Genomic DNA, 20848 nt, shown 5'->3' with positions numbered 1-20848 from the left:
CTCATGATTTGTCATGGTAAAGGCAGCACACACCAGGCTCCTCCAGTTTGATGTAGGCATGGTGCTACTGGAATCAAAGCAGGAATGGTGTACTGCTGACATTTAAACCACGGATTGTTCTTCCTACAGCCCGTTTTGAAATGAGTGAAACAGCGCGTGCGATAAATTGCATACCTCTCGTTTAAATGATCGCACAGGGTTATCTATTTTTGTCCAACAGCCCGTCATATTCGTTCATAAAACAAGACAGCTGTGCACTCTTACCTGTCTTCTAAAGGCTGGATAAAACCAACAACAAATGACCAGGGCGGTTGGATTACTATTTGGGATGTGTCCATTTACTGCCACACGTTCTTTCTCGTACAAGTTTAAAAAACGACCACTGGATTATTCGCCTCTGGTCTTTGCGAATACATCCGCACCCCTCCCCAAGGTGATGAATGGGGTGTTCTTCATATATCATGGCTTGTTTGGCTGTTATTAAAAAAAAAGGATCATATTCTCTTTAATGTTCCCAAGCACACACGCACACAAACACATCAACCAGTGAAGTTTTTTTTTTACAAATTTTAATCCGATGGAAAAAAGGCCTTGCTAAAATCGTAAGGCTCAACGTTTTCAGATTAAAAAAAAACAAAACCGTAAATTGTGAGTATCGATAGATTGGCGTCACGTACTAACCAACACTTTCAGAGTGTCATTCTCCCCCCACATATCCAAAGTAAAAAGCGTCATGTGTTGCCTACAGGCAATGACGGAACAAGTTAAAACACAAAGCTTTGCCAAAACTGTTGGCACTGTGCGTAGTTGGACCGTACCCACATTCAAAATATAAATACTCTAAAAACACACATTTAAAATTCATCAAAACAATCACTACCAAATAACCGCAATTAAAACGCTCAGCCGCTCTCCTCATTCATGCGTTATCCTCTGGATCAGGTGGCTCCGATGGCGCCCCCCTGTGGACAAAGAAAGCAAGTCTAGTGGGAATCGCATGAGTCTCGGGTTTTGGAGTGGAAATAGTGACAGATACAACTGAATGCGGTCTCTTCATGTCTTTATGCAACAACAACAAAAAAAAAGATGGTAAAAAACGCAACATAGCACTGTGTCCTGCTCACATACCCAGAATAAGGTGGTGGGGGAGCATCATGCTGTCCACTGCGGTACAGAGCTTCACTGTATGTGGGTAGTCCCGGGGCTATTATCCCAGAGAGGGGTACTGTTTCTGGGGCTGGACGACCGTCTGCAGCCATCCTCACTGGTGCACTTGATCAAGAGAGGAGACGGTTAAGTGGAATTACCAATAATATTAACGATGGTTACAAAATCACTGGAAAAACAAACATATCAACATAAATTATAAAAACAATAACAGAAACAAGCAGCTACAAACTAAAAATACTAAATTCAATATGAGCTGCAGCTTTTACCTATAATTACGAAGCTTGCCAGTCAAACCAAGAGACGTCTCTTTTTAAGAGATTTTGTTACTTCCATGCCTCTATTGACTTGTACTTGATCTAAGAGAACACTTACTTGCCCGGCCTCCCGCCACTCTTACTCTTGCTTTTGTAGCAGTAGATTCCCAGCACGGTGGCCATAACAGCAGACACCAGAATGGCTATGATTCCAGCCACCAGACCGGACACATCCACTGCGGGCACTGAGTCTACAACAGAAACCATTCATTGCTTTTAAATTCATCTGTGCAGTCCTTTAGCAATTTGATTTCTATGCAAACTACAGACCAACTGGGTTTCCAAAATACTATAACTTATCACTCACAAGCTGTCAGTTATTACTCAAAGCAATAATTATTGTACCTATTACTGCCCCACCTTGGAATGATTGGTTTATGGGAATCATTGCCACTCACACATGACAATTTGATTTCATTGTAAATGATTGGTACCACATAATGTGATTACTGCATGCATCCTGCAAAATGATAAAAGGGCTATGTAAGAATTTGTTCATAAAATCTTCAAACTTCTAAATTGCTGGTCTGTTGTACAGAAGTAATGGACATGAAATACCTCAATTTTGAGATTATGGTATCTCAGTGCTGGGCAACTGGAATTTTTGTGCATTCAAAGCATAGCGGCAATAAATTTGAATTTGTAGTGCAGGTGGAAGTTCTGCACGATACAGATTTTTAGTGCCAAGAAATGTTACTGAATTCTGATATGAAATATGTTTTTGCACTATCTTTGACTTTCAGTAAAACTTAATTTAGTTGGATTCCAGACATTCAAATGACACGAAAAAAAAGACTAAAATAAGCATAATTCATAAGATTTAAGAACATGGTGTTAAGTTTTGTATTTCAACACCAGTTTGTCTAAAACCGGGTTTGAGAAAGATGCTGAATAAGTGTATGCATGTTTGGTATTTATGTTTGACTGTTACATCAGCAAATTTTAAACGTGACATTTAATCTGCTAAAAAGGTACCCAGTTCCAAGGTTCTTGTAGTATTACCTTGACTTGTGTATTTGCTCCAGAATAAGTCCTAGAAAATGGAAGGAAAAGAAGATTTAATGAGCTAACTCTGCTCAAAAAAGACAAAGGACTGCAATAATTACTTTTACGTGAACTTCACACAGCCTTGCTTACACACACACACACACACACACACACACACACACACACACACACACACACGCACATGCACACACGCACACACACACACGCACACACACACAGGGACCTGTTTCCTCAGTGAAAAATGTGCACCTCACATCTGGCTTCAATTGGAAAGAGCTCTTGCCACAGGAAAAAAAAACTTTTTATATAGTGTAGTGTAAATCATGAGCAATCTCACTCTCAAATAGCTTTCCCTGCAACATCTAAAGGTGTCCCACTAAAGTCAGATGGAAACTACAGTCATTCTTATTCAAGGTCTCTTAGCTAAATTTAAATGAGACTTGTCTTTTTTATCACAGTAAAAGACGTGGATTTCCATCACAGCTCACTGGTGGCACAAGCAGAGGACAGGAGATAGGCCAATTTCAAACCAGAGGAACATAATTTTATATTGCGTTTGCATGTTACCGTTTGCATGGTGTCTTCAAACACTTCCCTGGCCTCCTCGTAGGTGCAGAGCTCCTCAACACACTCTCGCTCCAGGTTGTCAGACACCACAAGCTCAAAGTCCCAGCTGTTGTAGAGCAGCGAGCGTGACAGGAATGAGACCGCCGCCTTCTCCCCAAGGAACACTGGACCACCAGAAGCATAATTGCAGACAGTCATAGGTATTAGAGAAAGAGAATGTGTTGCAGCACAGGGTTGGACAGGTTTATTTATAAGTGTAGACAATCTCTTTCTTTCGCTCTCTCACACACACCAGGTTTTGACAAAAAAAAAATGTAATTTAGATGATCAAATCCAGCTTTGTCCGTGCATGTTGCTGCATGGCTTGTTTCTTTAGTTTGAGTCTTTTCCTTTCTCAGCCGCACTGAAATCATAATTTACGTCTGTTTTCTATGTTGTTTCATCACCATATTCCATAACAGGTTTTCAACACTCTTGTATTGTAATGAAACTAAACACTTGTGATCAGTCAAAGCATATGCATATGACCTAGAAGCTGACATGCTCAGAAGAAAATTGTAAGACGGATAATAACATAGGAGGAATAGGAGACTGCAGTAACGTTAAAGTGCATGACCCTAAAAATCAGAAAAGGAGGGATCGTGTTATACGGATGAATGTGGTGAATGTGATAGTGAGGGCTTAGGACTTCACCATCTAAGACTGCTAGTACACACAAGACCACACGACTTGTCTTTACCTTCGTCGTGCCTGTTGATAACGCCCGCCCAAGCCAAGTGGAACAGGGAGAGGGCAGCAAAATACACCCCTGCCAAGCTTGCCATTGCTACAGGTAAAAAATAAAAAATAAAAACTATTTAGTCAATTAACGGGATGCATTTCATTACACACCATGCCACATTCCCTGTCATTCTCGGCGCAAGCGTTTTCTGTATGCAGCAGACGTGGATCCTTTACGTTTTGGCGCCATCTTGCGGTGTACGACTGTATCGATTACGTCTACAGAAATGAGCGAAACGCGTCAGGTAGCCAATAAAACCTGTCAAGTCACAATGTTGAGAACCACATCATTTTTTACAGCACATTTATATCTTATAATAATAATAATGCCAAAACAGTTGGTTCCGGTGCCCTCCCCTTTACCTGAGTGAGGTTTGTTCGGTGCGTCGGGGAAGAAAAATACCAATTAAATCCTCTCCGTCCACCACTCAAGACACACTCTGCCCCCACGATAAGACGCGTAGCATGCTTTGATCAATGTCGGACCAAACGAAGCTTTTCTTCAAGTTTGAAAGCAGATTCATGTAATTTCCCAGAGTCGGCAGACGTCCAAACTTTTTCCACCAACTTCCCCGTACACACACCCTCCCGAGCCGACGTCACGCAGCGTGACATGTATAACATAACATACCTGTTAGACGACATAGCTGCTGCCTCAGGGGAGTTTCTCCGTAAGCACACACTCGTTTACCGGAGGTCAAGTCAAGTCAATTTTATTTGTATAGCCCAACATCACAAATTACAAATAGGCCTCAAGGGGCCTGAAACACAAGAACCTGTCCTCAGACCCTCGCATCGGATAAGGAACAACTCCATAAAGACAAAAAAAACCCTTAACAGGGAGAAAACCTCAGGGAGAGCGACAGAGGAGAGAGGTCGCCGCAACTTGTCATTTACCTCAAAACTAGCCTGCGCACCAGCTCGCAGATTCGTCTGGTTCCCAGGCTAGCTCAAAACAGCTAAACCTGTATTTATTATACCGGCACATACTGGATAATTTATATTCATTCAATTCAATTCAATTTATTGTCATTAAACTGATGGGCTCAGAAGTTATCATAAACCTTTCCACAAGTTTTGAAATATTAGCCTCTTAATATGTACACCTATGTATTTTTCCATCACTGAACGACTATAAAAGGGCTTAAGATTTGTCATTTATATTTCCCCAGCTAAGTTTCAATATAGTTTTTGATTACCCACGCCAAACACAGCAGACATTTACTTATGAGTGTTGTAATCTCATTGAAACACTTTTAAATTTTGCTTGCTTCATAAGGGGGGCCGGAAATGCTTTTATTTATTTTACTTTTTTTTTTTGGCACCGCATGTTAATGGCACGTGTGTTTTCATATCTAATATCTCACAACCTGACTGGGATTGTGACGGTGAGCACATAACGTGTACTTGTTGACATGAGAAATAAACCCCGTGCATCTGAGTACAGATGCCAAAACTGAGGCCTATGACCACATGTTGGCCCCTGCTGAGGACTACCAAAACGTCCATCTGGTCTTCCACGCCACTAGTTGGTCCACATGAATGCAGATACGGCAGTGAAAACCATCCAGATCATGAGATGGGTAAACTCTGGTACTGATGAATGAATTTTGATTCCCACATTGTCAATCTGGGCTCTAGATCATGCTGTGTAAGAGGATAAGAATGAAATGTCCTTTCACTATGGCCTTGTTACAGGATTACTTTGTGGAAACGACCATTTAACGATGCTTATACATAGGCTACATAGGTCCAGAAAATGTAGTGGGTGGATATGGAAAATAAAAAGTCTCAGAGTGAGGTTGGTGGAATCAACAGTTTTGTCAACACCTCTATTAAAAAGAATGCAATCAAGTGTCATACAAAGCACCATTTTGAGAAATTTTGAAGTAAATGTTTTAATTGTGTACAAAATTTCCTTGTTTTTCTCTTTTACAATATAAAACACATTTTGTTTGAATTAAAAGGCTGTAAATTAGATATAAATGGAAATTCTTATCAAAAATCAAACCCAAATTGGCCAAAGCATTGGAATGAGGCAGATATGGAATCAGGCTTGATCTGCTTTGGGTGAAAATTGATTTCATATGAGTAACATCATAAAAAAAGCACTGGGCATTCAAAGCTGAATTTCAGAAGTTAAGAAAAATCCGTACTACGCACATGTACTCACTTAAATAGACTGATGGTTGTGTTGCAGGGTTTGTATTGCATGACAAATTGTGGTTGCCAAATTGGGATTGGTGACACTTGAGGACCTAGTGCACAAAGATATCAAGCCCATAGGACTGATGTTATTCAGTTGTCCAAGCCCATTCAAAGATACACAGCCCCTGCTCTCTTCTCTTCTTCTCTACTCCAAAAGGCCACAGTGGAGGGTTGGAGAGGCTACACAGCAGAACAACAATGTAAAAATAGGAGACAGCCAAGAGGCTGCCATGTTTAACATCCTGCAACATTTCTGTCAGTGGAAACAAATAAAGATATGCCATCATGAGCCGTGTCAATGCTGTCAATGGAGACAATAACGAGATCCCAGAAATCATATGGGACAAAGAATATAAATGATTATAAAACCAGTGCTGCACAATTACAATTATTTTACTGACTATACAAACTCTATAATGGTTGAAATAGCTCGTTTTTGTCTTACATTTAAATATATGTTGAAATGGTTTTTTTTTTTAATACTGTGAATAGCATCATAAAGCAGGCAGTGCCTATGGCTTCTAGTCCGTATTACTGATGTCTGGTAGCACTGTGTGACTAAAATGATGTGCACAGCATCAAAATTAGATGCAATTTAAAAAGCAGTCCAATACCCACAACGACAAAAGTACCTAGACACAGCTTCATGTTCATCCACCCAACATCCCAAAATTCGTTGAAAATAACAAAACAAAAACATTTTAGTGTAAGTCTGATGTTCTTCATCAGTCTATGGTTACAGAATATATACAGAATTTCGCAGTCAGAAAATACTGTATTGCTCTCTAAAAAGTACCAGGAGTGTAAAAACACTCAAATCAGTCCCATCTTCCACTCATCTTTATCTAACCAATCATAACAAAACCCCATTTTCAATTTAACTAACATCACCAGTTTGTGAAGTTTCAAATGTCCATGGCTTATTGTTTGCACACACCAGGACTTCCATTTGATTGACTAGTTTGGATTTAAGGCACTTTAACAGTTTTGATATTGCTCACTCAGCTGTTCCCTTTTCTTTTCCCTCACACTCAACCTTGACCGTGCACATGAAGTGATCTGAAAGCACAGGAATAGGCCGGGAAAGGCTGCTTGGATGACTGCTATTGTGAAATTTGCCAGTAAAGCCTTTCTAGTTACAAGTGATTTTACGGGCAGGTGGCCCTGGATTCAGAAAACAACCTTATCCGGACACAACACACAAACAAAACAGAAACACGAGAATACTCCCTTTCAGCCCCGACTTTCCCTGCACCAAGACTGGGACCTCTTCCTTCTACAATCCTTTTCACCAAAACGACAGAAACAAAGGTATAAAAGATAAAAACGATACACAAACATGCTTTTAGCAAAAAGTGCCAACCATATGGGAGGAAAAACAAAAAAGAAACAAAAACTGTTGCGCTCCATCTCTTTGCGACCCACTGACCCACTTCCGTTAGCAACCCGCACATGGCCACGTGTACAGAAATACACAGGCAAACTTAAATACGCACACAACAGTCCACTGGGCTGCTTCCTTCTGCACACCCCACTCCCCTGCTCTCTACCTCTGCAACAGACAAGCCAATGAGGGGAGGTGCTTCGGTCTCCATAGTAACCGTGAAGAGATGGAGGTGCAGGGCCAGTTAGAGAAGGGTGCAGGGACAGCCGCCACTCTTCTGTTTCCCTGTATGGTTGGCAGGGATGGGAGGGCTCTCCGTCTCCTGATATTTTCTAGAGAGAGAGGGACAGAAAAAGTAATATATACCATATTTCCCGGACTACAGGTTCCTATCAGAGTATAAGTCGCACCCAGCATAAACCGTGTTGTTGTGAGGAAAAAAAATATAAGTCGCTTTGGTTTATAAGTCACATTCATATGGTACCATAGAAATTGAATGTGTAGAACGGACATTCCCATTCAAATCAACATAACAGGATGGTCAGAGCAGTGGCCATTTTTATTTGAACCACTGCCACTGCAAAGAACTGTGACAGTTGTAGCAGGCTGACTTCCATATAAACTGACGCAGCAAGTCGGACTCTTTTTTTTCCCATGTCACCCACTCACTGAAGTGAGGTTTTGCAGTAACGACCAAATGAGCAGTGGAGTAGTATGAACATTAACGGCCCCGGTGACGTGTGTTGGCACCATAACAGCTAACAGCAATCGCCATTTTCTTTTGAACTACTCAAATGACCACGGCAAACAGTTCAATGTCCGTTACTCTCATTCAGTTTCTATGAGTGGTACAGCATTTTCAATTGGGTCACAAAATTAAACAGTGCCATCTAGTGGCCTTGTTTGAAATGCAGTGTGTTCGTCCGACGAAATTACATTGCATCAAGAGTTTCCCGGGGGGGGGCGGAGTCACTGGGGAAACGCTTATGGGCAATACTTCCGGTGTTCGGCGGAAGCAGTATCACAGACCGGCTGCAGATTTGGCTAAAGAAGTGTTAGCTATTGCTGTTCATGTTTAAAAAAAGACGATAAAAGTTGCTAACCTGAAGTACCGCGCGCGCGCACACACACACACACACACACACACACCAAGAAAGAGATCAGAGGAACGGTTTAGAGCCTTATGCCAGATCAAATACTTTCTTCAAGTCAACTCTCCTGTAAATAAGAAAAAACTTCATTTACAGATAACTACAGAATGCATTTCTCAAATTTTGCTTTTGGTTTTTAATGTATTCAGATCCAAATTAATGACATATATTAGGGCTACAAAAACCAGAGAAGAATGTAAGCAAAATAACAAGAACAATGAAACCAGACAGCGACAACAGGAGTGCTACTACAGGTTTAATGGCAGACAGACAAATGTAGTTCACATGAAGAGAAGGGGTTTTACTTGATGTGGGCTATAAGGTAAATTTCAGGGTAGTCAGGTGTCAGAAACTTGCGCAAATCATATACTATGTTAACCCACCAGGTAAAAAGGATAATCTGTTATTAAGAAAGTTTAAGAATAGCCATATTTCCATTAATTGTCAAGCTAATTTTAAGCGAACTTTTGAAATACTGGTACTGGGTACTGTCCGTCACCTAAGCATCTGATGTCACCATTTGGCCGACTCAGAAATTCGGCCAGACATGGAACTCTTGAACAGGCTGTTGATCTCAAGGAGTTGTGTTGAATCAAGGATCCCATTAGGGCTGGCTCCCAACCAAGGATGGTCAGAGTGCACCACCAGGCCTCTCTTCTCCACAGTATGCCCTCTGCTCTCCATGAGTGTGACGACATTGACCTCATTTTCTTTGCCATCCTGTGTTGCTGTATTGCCAGGGAAGGTTGGGTACAAATGCTCATTGCGCAATTTTTTTGGACCCTTGGTGTTTCGTTTGGGGACTCGTTTCGCTGTGCTGATTGTTAGACGCAGCTTTCTAGCATCATGCCATAACTGTGAAGCACTTTGGATCATGGTTTCTTCCATCAATGTAGCCGCTTGTTCAGGGGATAATTTGATGTAAGCCTCATAAAACATTTTGCACTTCCTGCAGGTTAAGAGTTGTGCTGTGTTTGGTATGATAGTGTGCTTGTGTGCGCTGAATCATGTTGGCTTGGGCCTGCCTTGCTGCTGTCTTCATCTGCTCTGTAGCTCAGCTGAAGAAGACCATTTGCCTGGAGGTAAAATAGTAGGGCCATTACCAAGGAATTACTGTGGCTTATGAACTCTGCATGGGTTTTAAAAAGTTGGGGGGAGGTTGAGGGATCTTCCACTGAATTTCTTGATGGGCCTGGATATGCGTGGTGTAGCTGGTGGTGTTTAAAGTTGATGTGTTTCACCTTCCTCAGCCCTACATTCTTCCTAACATCAGAATTCCACTTCCCCTGCTCATCAGTGCATGACATCCCTGTCTTGTCTTGCCTGACTGCACCCTCAACCTACATTGAATGGAATAACCTTAGTTCATTATCCAACAGTGGGGGAAGAAGTACTCAGATCATTTACTTAAGTAAAAGTAGCAATACCACAGTATAACAATACCCCATTGCAAGTAAAAGTTCTGCATTCAAAATTCAAAATGGAAAAGTACAGAATTATCAGCAACAAAATGTACTTAAAGAATCAAACGTAAAAGTACTCAATAACGCATAGTGGCTACTGTCTGTTCTATTATATTGTATTATTGAATCATACTGATGCATTAATATGTAAGCAGTAGGCAACTTTAATGTTGTAGTTGGTTAAGGTGGCACTAAGTATAGTACAGTATATTATAAAATGTAAATACTCAAGTAACGTATAAGTACCTCAAAATTGTACTCAAGCACAGTAGTTGACTAAATGTACGTAGTTAGTAGTGCGATTTGAGGTTATGTGCCACACCAACAACAACAACAACAACAAATTAAGTGTGAATTAATTGAAGTTCAGTATAATTTTTGGTTCAGTAAATTTATTTGTAAAAATATCACAATAAAATCAAATTTTTCATGTCATTACTTTACTGACCTTCCACAGAATCGCTGCTGCATGACTACAAGAGTGCCCTGGCCCTGCAATACATGAGCAACCCGCTGTCTGTATGTCACCTGTCAAAAATGCTAGCACCCAAGCCTTATGATGAGATACGTTCAGGCTCTGACTCGGCTCTATGTCTGCTTTTGGGTAGACAAGGTCATCTCCAACATCCTTAAATAACACCCTGCCGATTTTATTGTTGTGTGGATATTGGTATCGAGCTTTTTGAATTGATCATCACCTTACCATCACAGGTAACGGTCTCAACAAAATAGCTAAAAATGCTACTGTATGTGATACGAGGCCACTTCTTCACATCATCTTCCCAACCAACTATTACGGACGGCAAAGGTACCCTTGTTTCACCCTTCTTGAGCTCCGTGAGGTTGTGTTCCCACATCATTAGCTAATTTGGCTGGCTAGGTCTTCATGAATGGATTAGACGCCGTACAAATTGCTCTAAGAAAGACGGTTAGCGTACCGTTGCCATGGAAAACGCCGGTTCCGGTTCAGTGACAGGACGCGCCGGAAGTCATGCCCATAATTTATGCATGGTATCATGGGGGCTAGGAATAAGGTGGATAAATCGCTTCGGAATACAAGTTGCAGGACCAGCCAGATGAGTAAAAAACAAAAAACAAAACAGCGACTTATAGTCCAGGAAATACGATGTGTGTGTGTGGGGGGGGGGGGGGTGTACACATGTTTAACTATCCTAATGTGGACCAAATGTCCTCATTAGGATAGAAAAACCAGAAACCACCTACCTTGTGTGGACATCTTAGAGGTCCTCACAAGTAAAAGGGTCTATTTTAGGGTTAGGACTTGGTTTTAGGGTTAAGGTTAGAATTAGGGTTAGGTTAAGGTTAGGGTAAGGGTTAGGGTTAGGCATGTAGTTTGCTTGGTTAAGGTTAGGGTTAAGGGCTAGGAAATGAATGTAGTCGATGAGGGGTCCTCATAAGGATAGTGAAACGAGTGTGTGTGTGTGTGTGTAATATATGAGAAAAAGAGAGAAATGGGGGGAATCAATGATTTGGAGAATTTCAGTGTGTCTCCCCGTGATAAAAATCACACTTCTAATAAATGCAAAAAAATAAAAGTATGGAAAGGAGAAAGTAGGTGGGAGAGAAAATTCGGCGCTCTGAAGATAAACAGACCTTATGGCTCGCACCACCTCCAAGAAAGCTTCGTCCACATTGTAACGGCTCTTAGCTGAGGCCTCCATGTAGTGGATCCTGTTCTCTCTGGCAAATGACTGGGCCTCCTCCCTAGAGATCTGGAGTCCAGTAAAATTAGTCAAGTTTCAGGTGCTGTAATCCTCATACCCCCACCTCTTAACAACCTCCCTGTTCTCTGTGATTCTACTTTCTTTTCTATAGCTGCGTTGGGTTTGTCAGGAAAATTGGTTTCTAACCTTTGTCAACCATTAAGAGTATAACAAAAGAGTGCTTTCATGTTCAGGGGTTCTTACATCACTGCTGACTTTTTTGATGATAATGGTGGGCCTGTAATCTCATTGTATGAAGTCCTGGCTGAAACGGAGTTGCACTAATCAAGTGTCGCTTTACTCATGGAGAACCTTTACCACCAGCTTCGCAAATTAGGCCTTATTCAACAAAGCAAGGTGTCCAAGAATATGCTCTCATTTACTACAGCCCGACAGTGTGGTTGTACAGAGGGGAAGATTTATGCACACTGACACCTTGGAGATCTGTGGTGAGGCCAGCATCAGCCCAGAGCAGCTGGGGATTATGTGCCCTCTCTCTCTCTCTCTCTCTCTCTCTCTCTCTCTCTCTCTCTCTCTCTCTCCATCCATTCATCCATTATCCGAACCGCTTATCCTGCGCTGAGGGTCGCGGAGATGCTGGAGCCTATCCCAGCAGTCATTGGGCCGCAGGCGGGGGGGCCCCCTGGACAGGTCGCCAGGCCATCACACAGGGCCGACATATGCGCGCCCGCGCACGCACGCACACACACACACACACACACACACACACACACACACACACACACACACACACACACACACACACACACACACACACATTCATACTTAGGGACAATTTAGTACGGCAAATTCACCTGACCTACATGTCTTTGGACTGTGGGAGGAAACCGCAGCACCCGGAGGAAACCCACACAGACACGGGGAGAACATGCAAACTTCCCAAAGAAGACGACCCGAGACGACCCCCAAGGTTGGACAACCCCAGGGCTCGAACCCAGGTCCTTCTTGCTGTGAGGCGACTGCGCTAACCACTGTGCCGCTTCTCTCTCTCTCTATAAGTTAACTATTTTCTCTGAGTTGCAGGATGAATATAAACCCCAGTATGTCAAAATCTCACTTTCAATCCTAACCTAAGAAAGAAAAACCTTTTTGTCAAGACAGAAGCAAGAGGTTTTTCTGACTCCTTGGATTTATATGCTTTCAGAATAACCTCCTTCCTGCCTACAAGATACACTCAACCACGTGTGTCAAGCAGCTCAAACACAATTTACATCTTTTTTGGAAAGAGCAAGGCCCCCCTCTACAGACCAAGGAAAAAAACACATCTATCACATATTGGAAATGCAAATGTACTGGTGTAAATCCTTACATCTCAGCTGTAGTTGCTAACGTGAAGCAAATTCTTCTAAAAATGTCCCGTCATAAACCTGTTAAAAATATAAACTACAAACTGAAGAACACTTATTGATAATTTATATTAGATCCAAGGAGTGCTTGTGTCTTGTTTTGTAATCACATCTATGCATTTTCAAGCTTCAAAATCTGAGTTGACAATAAAGAAAACGGTCAGAGCAATCCATTAAGTCTCACAGTTAAATGGGGTGCCTGTGGTTACTACCAGTGCAGAACAGGCTATGTATGCTTTTATTTTTGTCCCACACACTGAATTACTATTTCAGTTAAGTTGGGTTTTGTCAGTAAATCATGATGAAAAGCTGTTAGACAATGTGTAAATAAAAATTAACATGGCATGACCTCCTCCATTTAGTTATTATGTTTACATCAGGAACTGTCCTGTCCCAGAATACTGTCCCAGAATAGACCCGTAGGACCCCAAACTCCACTGTCATCAAGTGATATTCTCTGGAATAACTCTATTCATATCAATTTAATTTTCAAGCAGGTCCATACAAGAAAAGTGACCAATCAAGGATGATTTTAAATAATCTGGTTTAAGGTAACGAGAAAGAGGTATAAATGCAAATATTGAAAGCACTGACATTAACCAACTGACCCAAAATTAGCATCATCTTCTAAGGTAACTTTGAACATGGCAAGGGAACTCTGAACGAACCCATGACATAGCAAATTTGTGGCCTGGTCACTAGCTTGTTAAGCCACTATGATGTCAAACACAAATACACCTGCAGACCTTAAAAAAAACAAACAAAAAGACATCCAACAGGAAGATTTGAGCAGAGGTGATGTAAACAGTAGGAGTGAGGATGATTACCACTCTTTGCTGCTCCAGGTCGGCCTTGTTTCCCACCAGCACCATGGGAAAGTCGTCCCGGTCCTTCACTCGCAAGATCTGGGTATGAAACTTCTGGATCTCGTTGTAACTGGTGAGAGAAAAGAGGGTAAATTGAAGAAGAAGAAGAAAAAAACAACAACATCCAACCGCCAACAAGCCTCTACTCCAGCAGGGCTGAACCACCATGTTCATGTAGATCCCGCATTAGGGCTTCTTTTTAAATGTGAGGCCTTGAATGGGAAGTTCCAAATATTCAATTGAAGACATGACGCACATTTGTGGATTTGCTTATAACGCACCTTGCCTTTAGTGAGGGTAATTTATACACTCCCTTTGTAAAGTCTGCAGTGGACTTTATACACAGTTCCTAAAGATGAGATTCAATCAAAAATGGGACCTTTAGTATTTTCTTTGGGTTCTGGAGAAACTGAGCATGCCTGTGTTCGTGCCTACAACAGTTATTTTATCAAGCTCATCTCTCAATTTACTTAATGTTTGAGACCATTTTGTACTGGTTGAGGAGCCATGTGTCCCAAATGTCTTGCATATCTCTTTCTGACATTTGATTTGGATAAATAATGATTGACAAACTGAGACATAAGAAACCCTTATGTTTACATCAGTCTTACATATTAGTCAAACTTTTAACCTTCTTTGGTACCACTCCGTCCTTAGCATCCACATAAAAGCTCTTGAAAATCTTGAAATCAATTAAAGCTCATGACAGTCATAAAAAAGTTTATTTGGTGGACAAAACAGATTTTGATACATCTGTTTAAGCCTACACAAAGCTCCGTATACACTTAAGACTATTCAATGACATACAATCAAGAATAATCACCAAGGAAAGAAAAAAACTGGACTGAAGTCAGTTTTATCTAATTTGAATAACTTAACATGTCAAACAGCTTCCTGGTTTGTTCACATGAGATGATTTTAGACTGAGGATGATTTTGATCATCAATTCCATTACACCAATAATTCATAAAATCCTCGAAGGGGAAATCGTTGTGGAGGTCAGGATTGTGTAAGCACAGCATCCATATTGCCATCCTAATATGAAACCAATTTGAGGGCACTCTCAAAAAGACAAAATATATATATATATATATACACACATACACTCACTGGCCACTTTATTAGGTACACCTTGGTAGTACCGGGTTGGACCCCCTTTTGCCTTCAGAACTGCCTTAATCCTTTGTGGCATAGATTCAACAAGGTACTGGAAACATTCCTCAGAGAGTTTGGTCCATATTGACATGATAGCATCACGCAGTTGCTGCAGATTTGTCGGCTGCACATCCATGATGTGAATCTCCCGGTCCACCACATCCCAAAGGTGCTCTATTGGATTGAGATCTGGTGACTGTGGAGGCCATTTGAGTACAGTGAACTCATTGTCATGTTCAAGAAACCAGTCTGAGATGATTCGAGCTTGATGACATGGCGCGTTATCCTGCTGGAAGTAGCCATCAGAAGATGGGAACACTGTGGTCATAAAGGGATGGACATGGTCAGCAACAATACTCAGGTAGGCTGTGGCGTTGACACGATGCTCAATTGGTATTAAGGGGCCCAAAGTGTGCCAAGAAAATATCCCCCACACCATTACACCACCACCACCAGCCTGAACCGTTGATACAAGGCAGGATGGATCCATGCTTTCATGTTGTTGACGCCAAATTCTAACCCTACCATCTGAATGTCGCAGCAGAAATCGAGACTCATCAGACCAGGCAACGTTTTTCCAATCTTCTATTGTCCAATTTTGGTGAGCCTGTGCGAATTGTAGCCTCAGTTCCTGTTCTTAGCTGATAGGAGTGGCACCCGGTGTGGTCTTCTGCTGCTGTAGCCCATCTGCCTCAAGGTTCGACGTGTTGTGCGTTCAGAGATGCTCTTCTGCATACCTCGGTTGTAATGAGTGGTTATTTGAGTTACTGTTGCCTTTCTATCAGCTCGAACCAGTCTGGCCATTCTCCTCTGACCTCTGGCATCAACAAGGCATTTTCGCCCACAGAACTGCCACTCACTGGATACTTTCTCTTTTTCGGACCATTCTCTTTAAACCCTAGAGATGGTTGTGCGTGAAAATCCCAGTAGATCAGCAGTTTCTGAAATACTCGGACCAGCCCGTCTGGCACCAACAACCATGCCACGTTCAAAGTCACTTAAATCACCTTTCTTCCCCATTCTGATGCTCGGTTTGAACTGCAGTAGATCGTCTTGACCATGTCTACATACCTAAATGCATTGAGTTGCTGCCATGTGATTGGCTGATTAGAAATTTGCGTTAACGAGCAGTTGGACAGGCGTGCCTAATAAAGTGGCCGGTGAGTGTATACACACACACACACACACACACACACACACACACACACACACACACACAACTGAATCCATTGGTTGGTTTTTAATAATTTAATTTTACAGTTCGTGTGTGTGCAGAACTACAACATCAAAAACATTTCATCAGGGCACCTCCATAGCCAAATGGTTAGAGTACATACCACATGGCCACAACCATCACCGGTTCGAATCAAGCTAGTGACCTTTGTTGCATGTCTTACCCCTCTCTCTCTCTCTCTCTCCCCCCATTTCCTGTCTGCAAACACTGACTTTCTAATAAAGGTATAAAAATATTTCATCAAAAAATGGCCAAGGGTTAGCAATATATGGAGAACTTAAATATCGTGTTTCTATCATTTTTATTCCATAATCTCTTAACCCATGTCAAATTTTCGCTTCAAGCAATATTCAAATAGTTAAGTGGAGGATCAGCCGGCTGGTGAATCACCCTTGGGACTGGGGTTAAATATCTTTCTCATGGATATGTTTGCAAATCCAGACGCATGGGGGACTCAAACAGCCCCTGGTTGTAGGGCAGGCTTTGTCTTGTGTTTTATAAGTCTAGAGCCTGTGTCGAAAAGGCAACATTAAAGAAGTTCATTCATTTTTAAAGTACACAGATTAAAATGTACTTCTTTCTCAAGAGCAGACTTTCTATTGGGGTTGCACAATCCTGGTTACTTACCATGATTTTTCATCCATTTTTGGGAACATAATTTTTTTATTGGGCATTTTAAAAGCAATGGAAAATTGCCTTCACATTCATGATGTATTTTATAAACTTGGAAAGAAATCATCAAATCACAATACTTTCTTCACACCAGAGCAGGCTTAACCCAGTGGGAATAATTACCCCTGGTCACAATCAATTAATTGAGGAAGCCAAAATCAAAATTGTGTTTAATGTAATGAATAAATGCAATGCTCTACTTTAAATGTGAGCAGGAATACCAATCTAATATACAGCTAGGCTTTGCTTCACTCAACATCAAATGGTAATTAGGAGTTTGATCATGGGCTAGGCTTTAAAAATTGAGGTCAGTGACTAATCGAAATCTGTCAAAATAATCGCTATATTTCACCCATAATATGGAAGTGTTCCCCATCACCTTGTGTGCGTGATACTCATTACAGTGATGAGTAGGCTATGTTACCAGTTTTCACATCCACTTCAAACAGTGCATCAGGAACTAATGTAATCATGAAGCTCATCTGTGCAAAGGTCTTACACCCCATTCGGTTCCTCTATAGTTTCCTCTATAGACAATTTGTTAGATTCACGGACGGAAGTCACCGACTTCTCTGTGCTAAACTTGAAGTACGTAATAAAATAAAAGGAGCGAAGCGGACTTTAATTGTGCTGTGATCCGACTTTATTCCAGAGAGAGAGAGTACACTGACTATACTGAGAAACTAGTTGGTAATAGGGGTCAATTTCTTATCCAATTATTATCTTATAAGAAAACTTCAGCTGAAGTGAAGTTGAAGCTTCCCATTAACACACACTCATATTTGTTCATTACCTGCCAACATCATTCAAGGCGAACACCAGTAGAAAGCCTTCTCCAGAGCGCATGTACTGTTCCCTCATTGCACCAAACTCTTCTTGACCTGCTGTGTCCAGGACTGACACACACACACACACACACACACACACACACACACACACACACACACACACACACACACACACACACAATAAAAAATGTGTAGTTGTATCACTGGGTTGTGCTTCAAAACTATTACATACATGCAATCTTCCCTGATCGTGACATGAAGATTTGACTCCCCACACCCCACCCCTGCAATATTAGCCTCAAGCAACCTACTATTAAACCAGCAGATACAAATATTCAATCATCCACAAAGCTGTCAATCTGTTAAATGACCAATCTTGAGAAACTTTGGCACCCACACACTTAAAATAAAGACAGCTGCAATCTTTGATGAGTACTTATATGACTGTCTTTGTTGTATTGTTTTTAATGTGTTGTTACTATTGTTTGATTGCATCCAAGATGTTGCTGTACATGAAATGCCCTCTGGGACAGTAAAAAAGCCTGATTTAAAGTCAGACCAAAACCAGCATCGAGTACTTAGCGACATACTCTGTCAATATTTTTTTAAGTCTGAAACAGCTTTAAAAAAAACGACGATGACTAATATACTTGCCCAAGGCAAACAACCCTACCTACCTCCCTAAGGCATGTATTCACAAACAGCACTTAGGTCTACATGGTCGAGCTGCTATTGAGACATGTATTAAGTGTTATTATTTTTTTTGTTTATCTTCTACAGTATAAGGCATCAGATGGAGTGAAAAGTTAGAAGTTATTATCAATGTGATGGCTGTGTTTCTGGCCAAAGACTATACCTTGAGAGCATGCATACTGGCTAAGAGCAAGTCATAACATGGGGATGAATCATCCAGACACAAACAGACTCAATCTCTTACCTCACAGGCAGGGAGCGGCTCACCCGCCATCTAGTCCCAAAAAGTAACGGAAATCCCTTGCAAATACCTAATTGATTGAACTTTACCTTAGCATAGCGTAGATGCCGGGCGATATGTAAAGAAATCATTAAGAATTTCACACAATATTGAGATACATATATGTCGCAAATATCTATTTGATCTTCAATCTGAGGTTCATCATATTGCAGTGTTTGGTCATGTGAAGTGTAATATCAAACCAAAGCTAGTCTTTCAAAGAATACTTCCTCAACATTTCTGACAAATTTTAGGAAACAGATTCTTGCTACTGTTAATGCAGACAACAAAAAACCCTGAATCAAGATATGACAATATCAGAATTTCATGCTGACTCAGTACAACTGGAAGATGATAACCGATAATAGTGAATTACTGCCAAGCCTCATCCCGGTGACGTGTAAATCTGTCCTGCAGTAACACTGCAAACAGGTCGAAACAAAATCACCAGGCGTAACATTCTGTCTATGCATTATGGGATAAGTATCGTTTCTATCATGACTAAATGACACTTACTGTCTAACCGTGTCTCCTTCCCATCCACGGTGCATATTTTGGTGTAAGAGTCCTCGATGGTGGGGTCGTAGTCGGACACAAAGTAGGACTGGAAGACAGATCGAGGGTTATTGGGAGGGGGCAACTTTGTTTTGTGAAAATACACTTTTAAGGGTTGTTAACCTTCAACAATCCCACCACGTATTTTCACACATTAAGCCAAACTGGTGAATTCACACACAGACAACACAAACGCCTTCAAGGCTGGTGTCAACACTGACTGGACGGTGCCCTGTATTTCATATTTACCTGAATAAACTGTATGGTCAAAGCGCTTTTGCCCACACCGCCTCCACCCACGACAACTAGTTTGAATCTCTCCTCGTCGCCTGACATCGCGACTTTGGTATCTTCTGTTTCTTGGTTAAAACAAAAGTTGGTGGTGTTGGTGGTGGTGTTGGTGTGCTCAACCGGACTCGAATGAAAAGGAGCGGAACAAAACGCAGAACAAGTCAGAAGTCACCAGGCCGCCTCTTCACACACACACACAGTTGTTTAAAATATCGCAAAGCAAAGTATTCCCAATCTGGTTACACATGGAGACGTTTTGGGGGTTTTTTCGGGACAAATATCAAAACAAAGTTAAATGCACGTCGTCTGATGCATTTGCAACTGGTTTTGCGACGATTAGTCCATGTTACGTCTCGCTGAGCGCTCGGACGTTACGCTTCTATATCTTCGGTTTGTATCAGTTCCATTTATATTTAGATCTTCAGCGGAAGTGATGAGGAGGAGGGGGGCGCTCGGTGCACTATTACAATGTAATAACGATACTTTCTAATTCAATCCTGGTTGGGGGGGGCGTCGAAACCCGCCTCTGCTAAAACTAAACAAAATAGTACAAAAACCGTCTCGGTTTGTCCGGTTGACGACTACTGATAAAAGCTTTGGTCGACAGTCTGTCGAGGAAATTCACAGCTTTCCTCAAGCCGCTCGATATAAACGCACTGGTAGTATGCGAGGCTCTCCGCTCCGCCCGTGGTTTACTCCCTTTTCTCTGGTGTTCTCGTCAGTTTTCCTTCGTCATCCGTCTCTTTTTCTCTCCCTTTTTTCCCTCTTTTCCTCTAAATGAAGCTTCTTCTTCTTCGTCTCTCGGCCAAAGGTTTGCCCAAATCTTACGCATACGTGAAAGTGGGCGTGCGTAGACCGGAGTTTCCTATGCAAATATCTCCGCTTCCTCTTCTCCAGGCATCTTTATAAAGTATATTTCGTAGGGTAAACATTATTGTTGATTTGATTGTTTCTCTGCACGCATTTAAAGGGACGGAATGAAACACATTTTATTTAATAAAAATTAAAAAAAATAATGTAGCAACTTCGCCCCGTGATGCGACCACTTCCTTATTTGGCAATGTCGAGAGACCAGAGAGAGAAAACTTGTGCTGCTTTGACTTGAATGTGGACGAACACAAAGAAACATCGCAGCATCCGAGTCCTCTAATTAGCACATGAAAAGAATGATATATATT

General features: G+C 41.5%; 2 protein-coding genes across 3 annotated transcripts; both read right to left on the bottom strand.

Annotated features, from left to right (window-relative positions):
• Positions 1-648: 648 nt before the first annotated feature.
• Positions 649-5443, bottom strand: prrg2 (proline rich Gla (G-carboxyglutamic acid) 2). Of its 2 annotated transcripts, XM_056288568.1 has the most exons (7): positions 4203-5443; positions 3799-3885; positions 3060-3223; positions 2487-2517; positions 1543-1675; positions 1129-1272; positions 649-962 (listed from the first exon to the last, which is right to left on the bottom strand). In XM_056288568.1, the coding sequence occupies exons 2-7, from the start codon at positions 3881-3883 to the stop codon at positions 920-922; spliced, it is 600 nt and encodes a 199-aa protein (XP_056144543.1). In that variant the 5' UTR covers positions 3884-3885; positions 4203-5443; the 3' UTR covers positions 649-919. The 2 variants fall into 2 exon arrangements, with proteins under 2 accessions (XP_056144543.1, XP_056144542.1); XM_056288567.1 differs by lacking the exon at positions 649-962 and having other exon boundaries at positions 977-1272.
• Positions 5444-5533: 90 nt separating this feature from the next.
• On the bottom strand, positions 5534-20516 carry rras (RAS related). Its single transcript, XM_056287353.1, has 6 exons — positions 19629-20516; positions 19341-19428; positions 17857-17959; positions 13964-14072; positions 11660-11778; positions 5534-7763 (listed from the first exon to the last, which is right to left on the bottom strand). The coding sequence occupies exons 1-6, from the start codon at positions 19713-19715 to the stop codon at positions 7676-7678; spliced, it is 594 nt and encodes a 197-aa protein (XP_056143328.1). The 5' UTR covers positions 19716-20516; the 3' UTR covers positions 5534-7675.
• Positions 20517-20848: the final 332 nt, after the last annotated feature.

The sequence above is a fragment of the Lampris incognitus genome, chromosome 10 (genome assembly GCF_029633865.1).
Source record: "Lampris incognitus isolate fLamInc1 chromosome 10, fLamInc1.hap2, whole genome shotgun sequence".
Classification (NCBI taxonomy): Eukaryota; Metazoa; Chordata; class Actinopteri; order Lampriformes; family Lampridae; genus Lampris; species Lampris incognitus.
The sequence above is the reverse complement of the archived record's forward strand: the minus strand, read 5'-3'. Positions and strand labels throughout refer to the sequence as shown.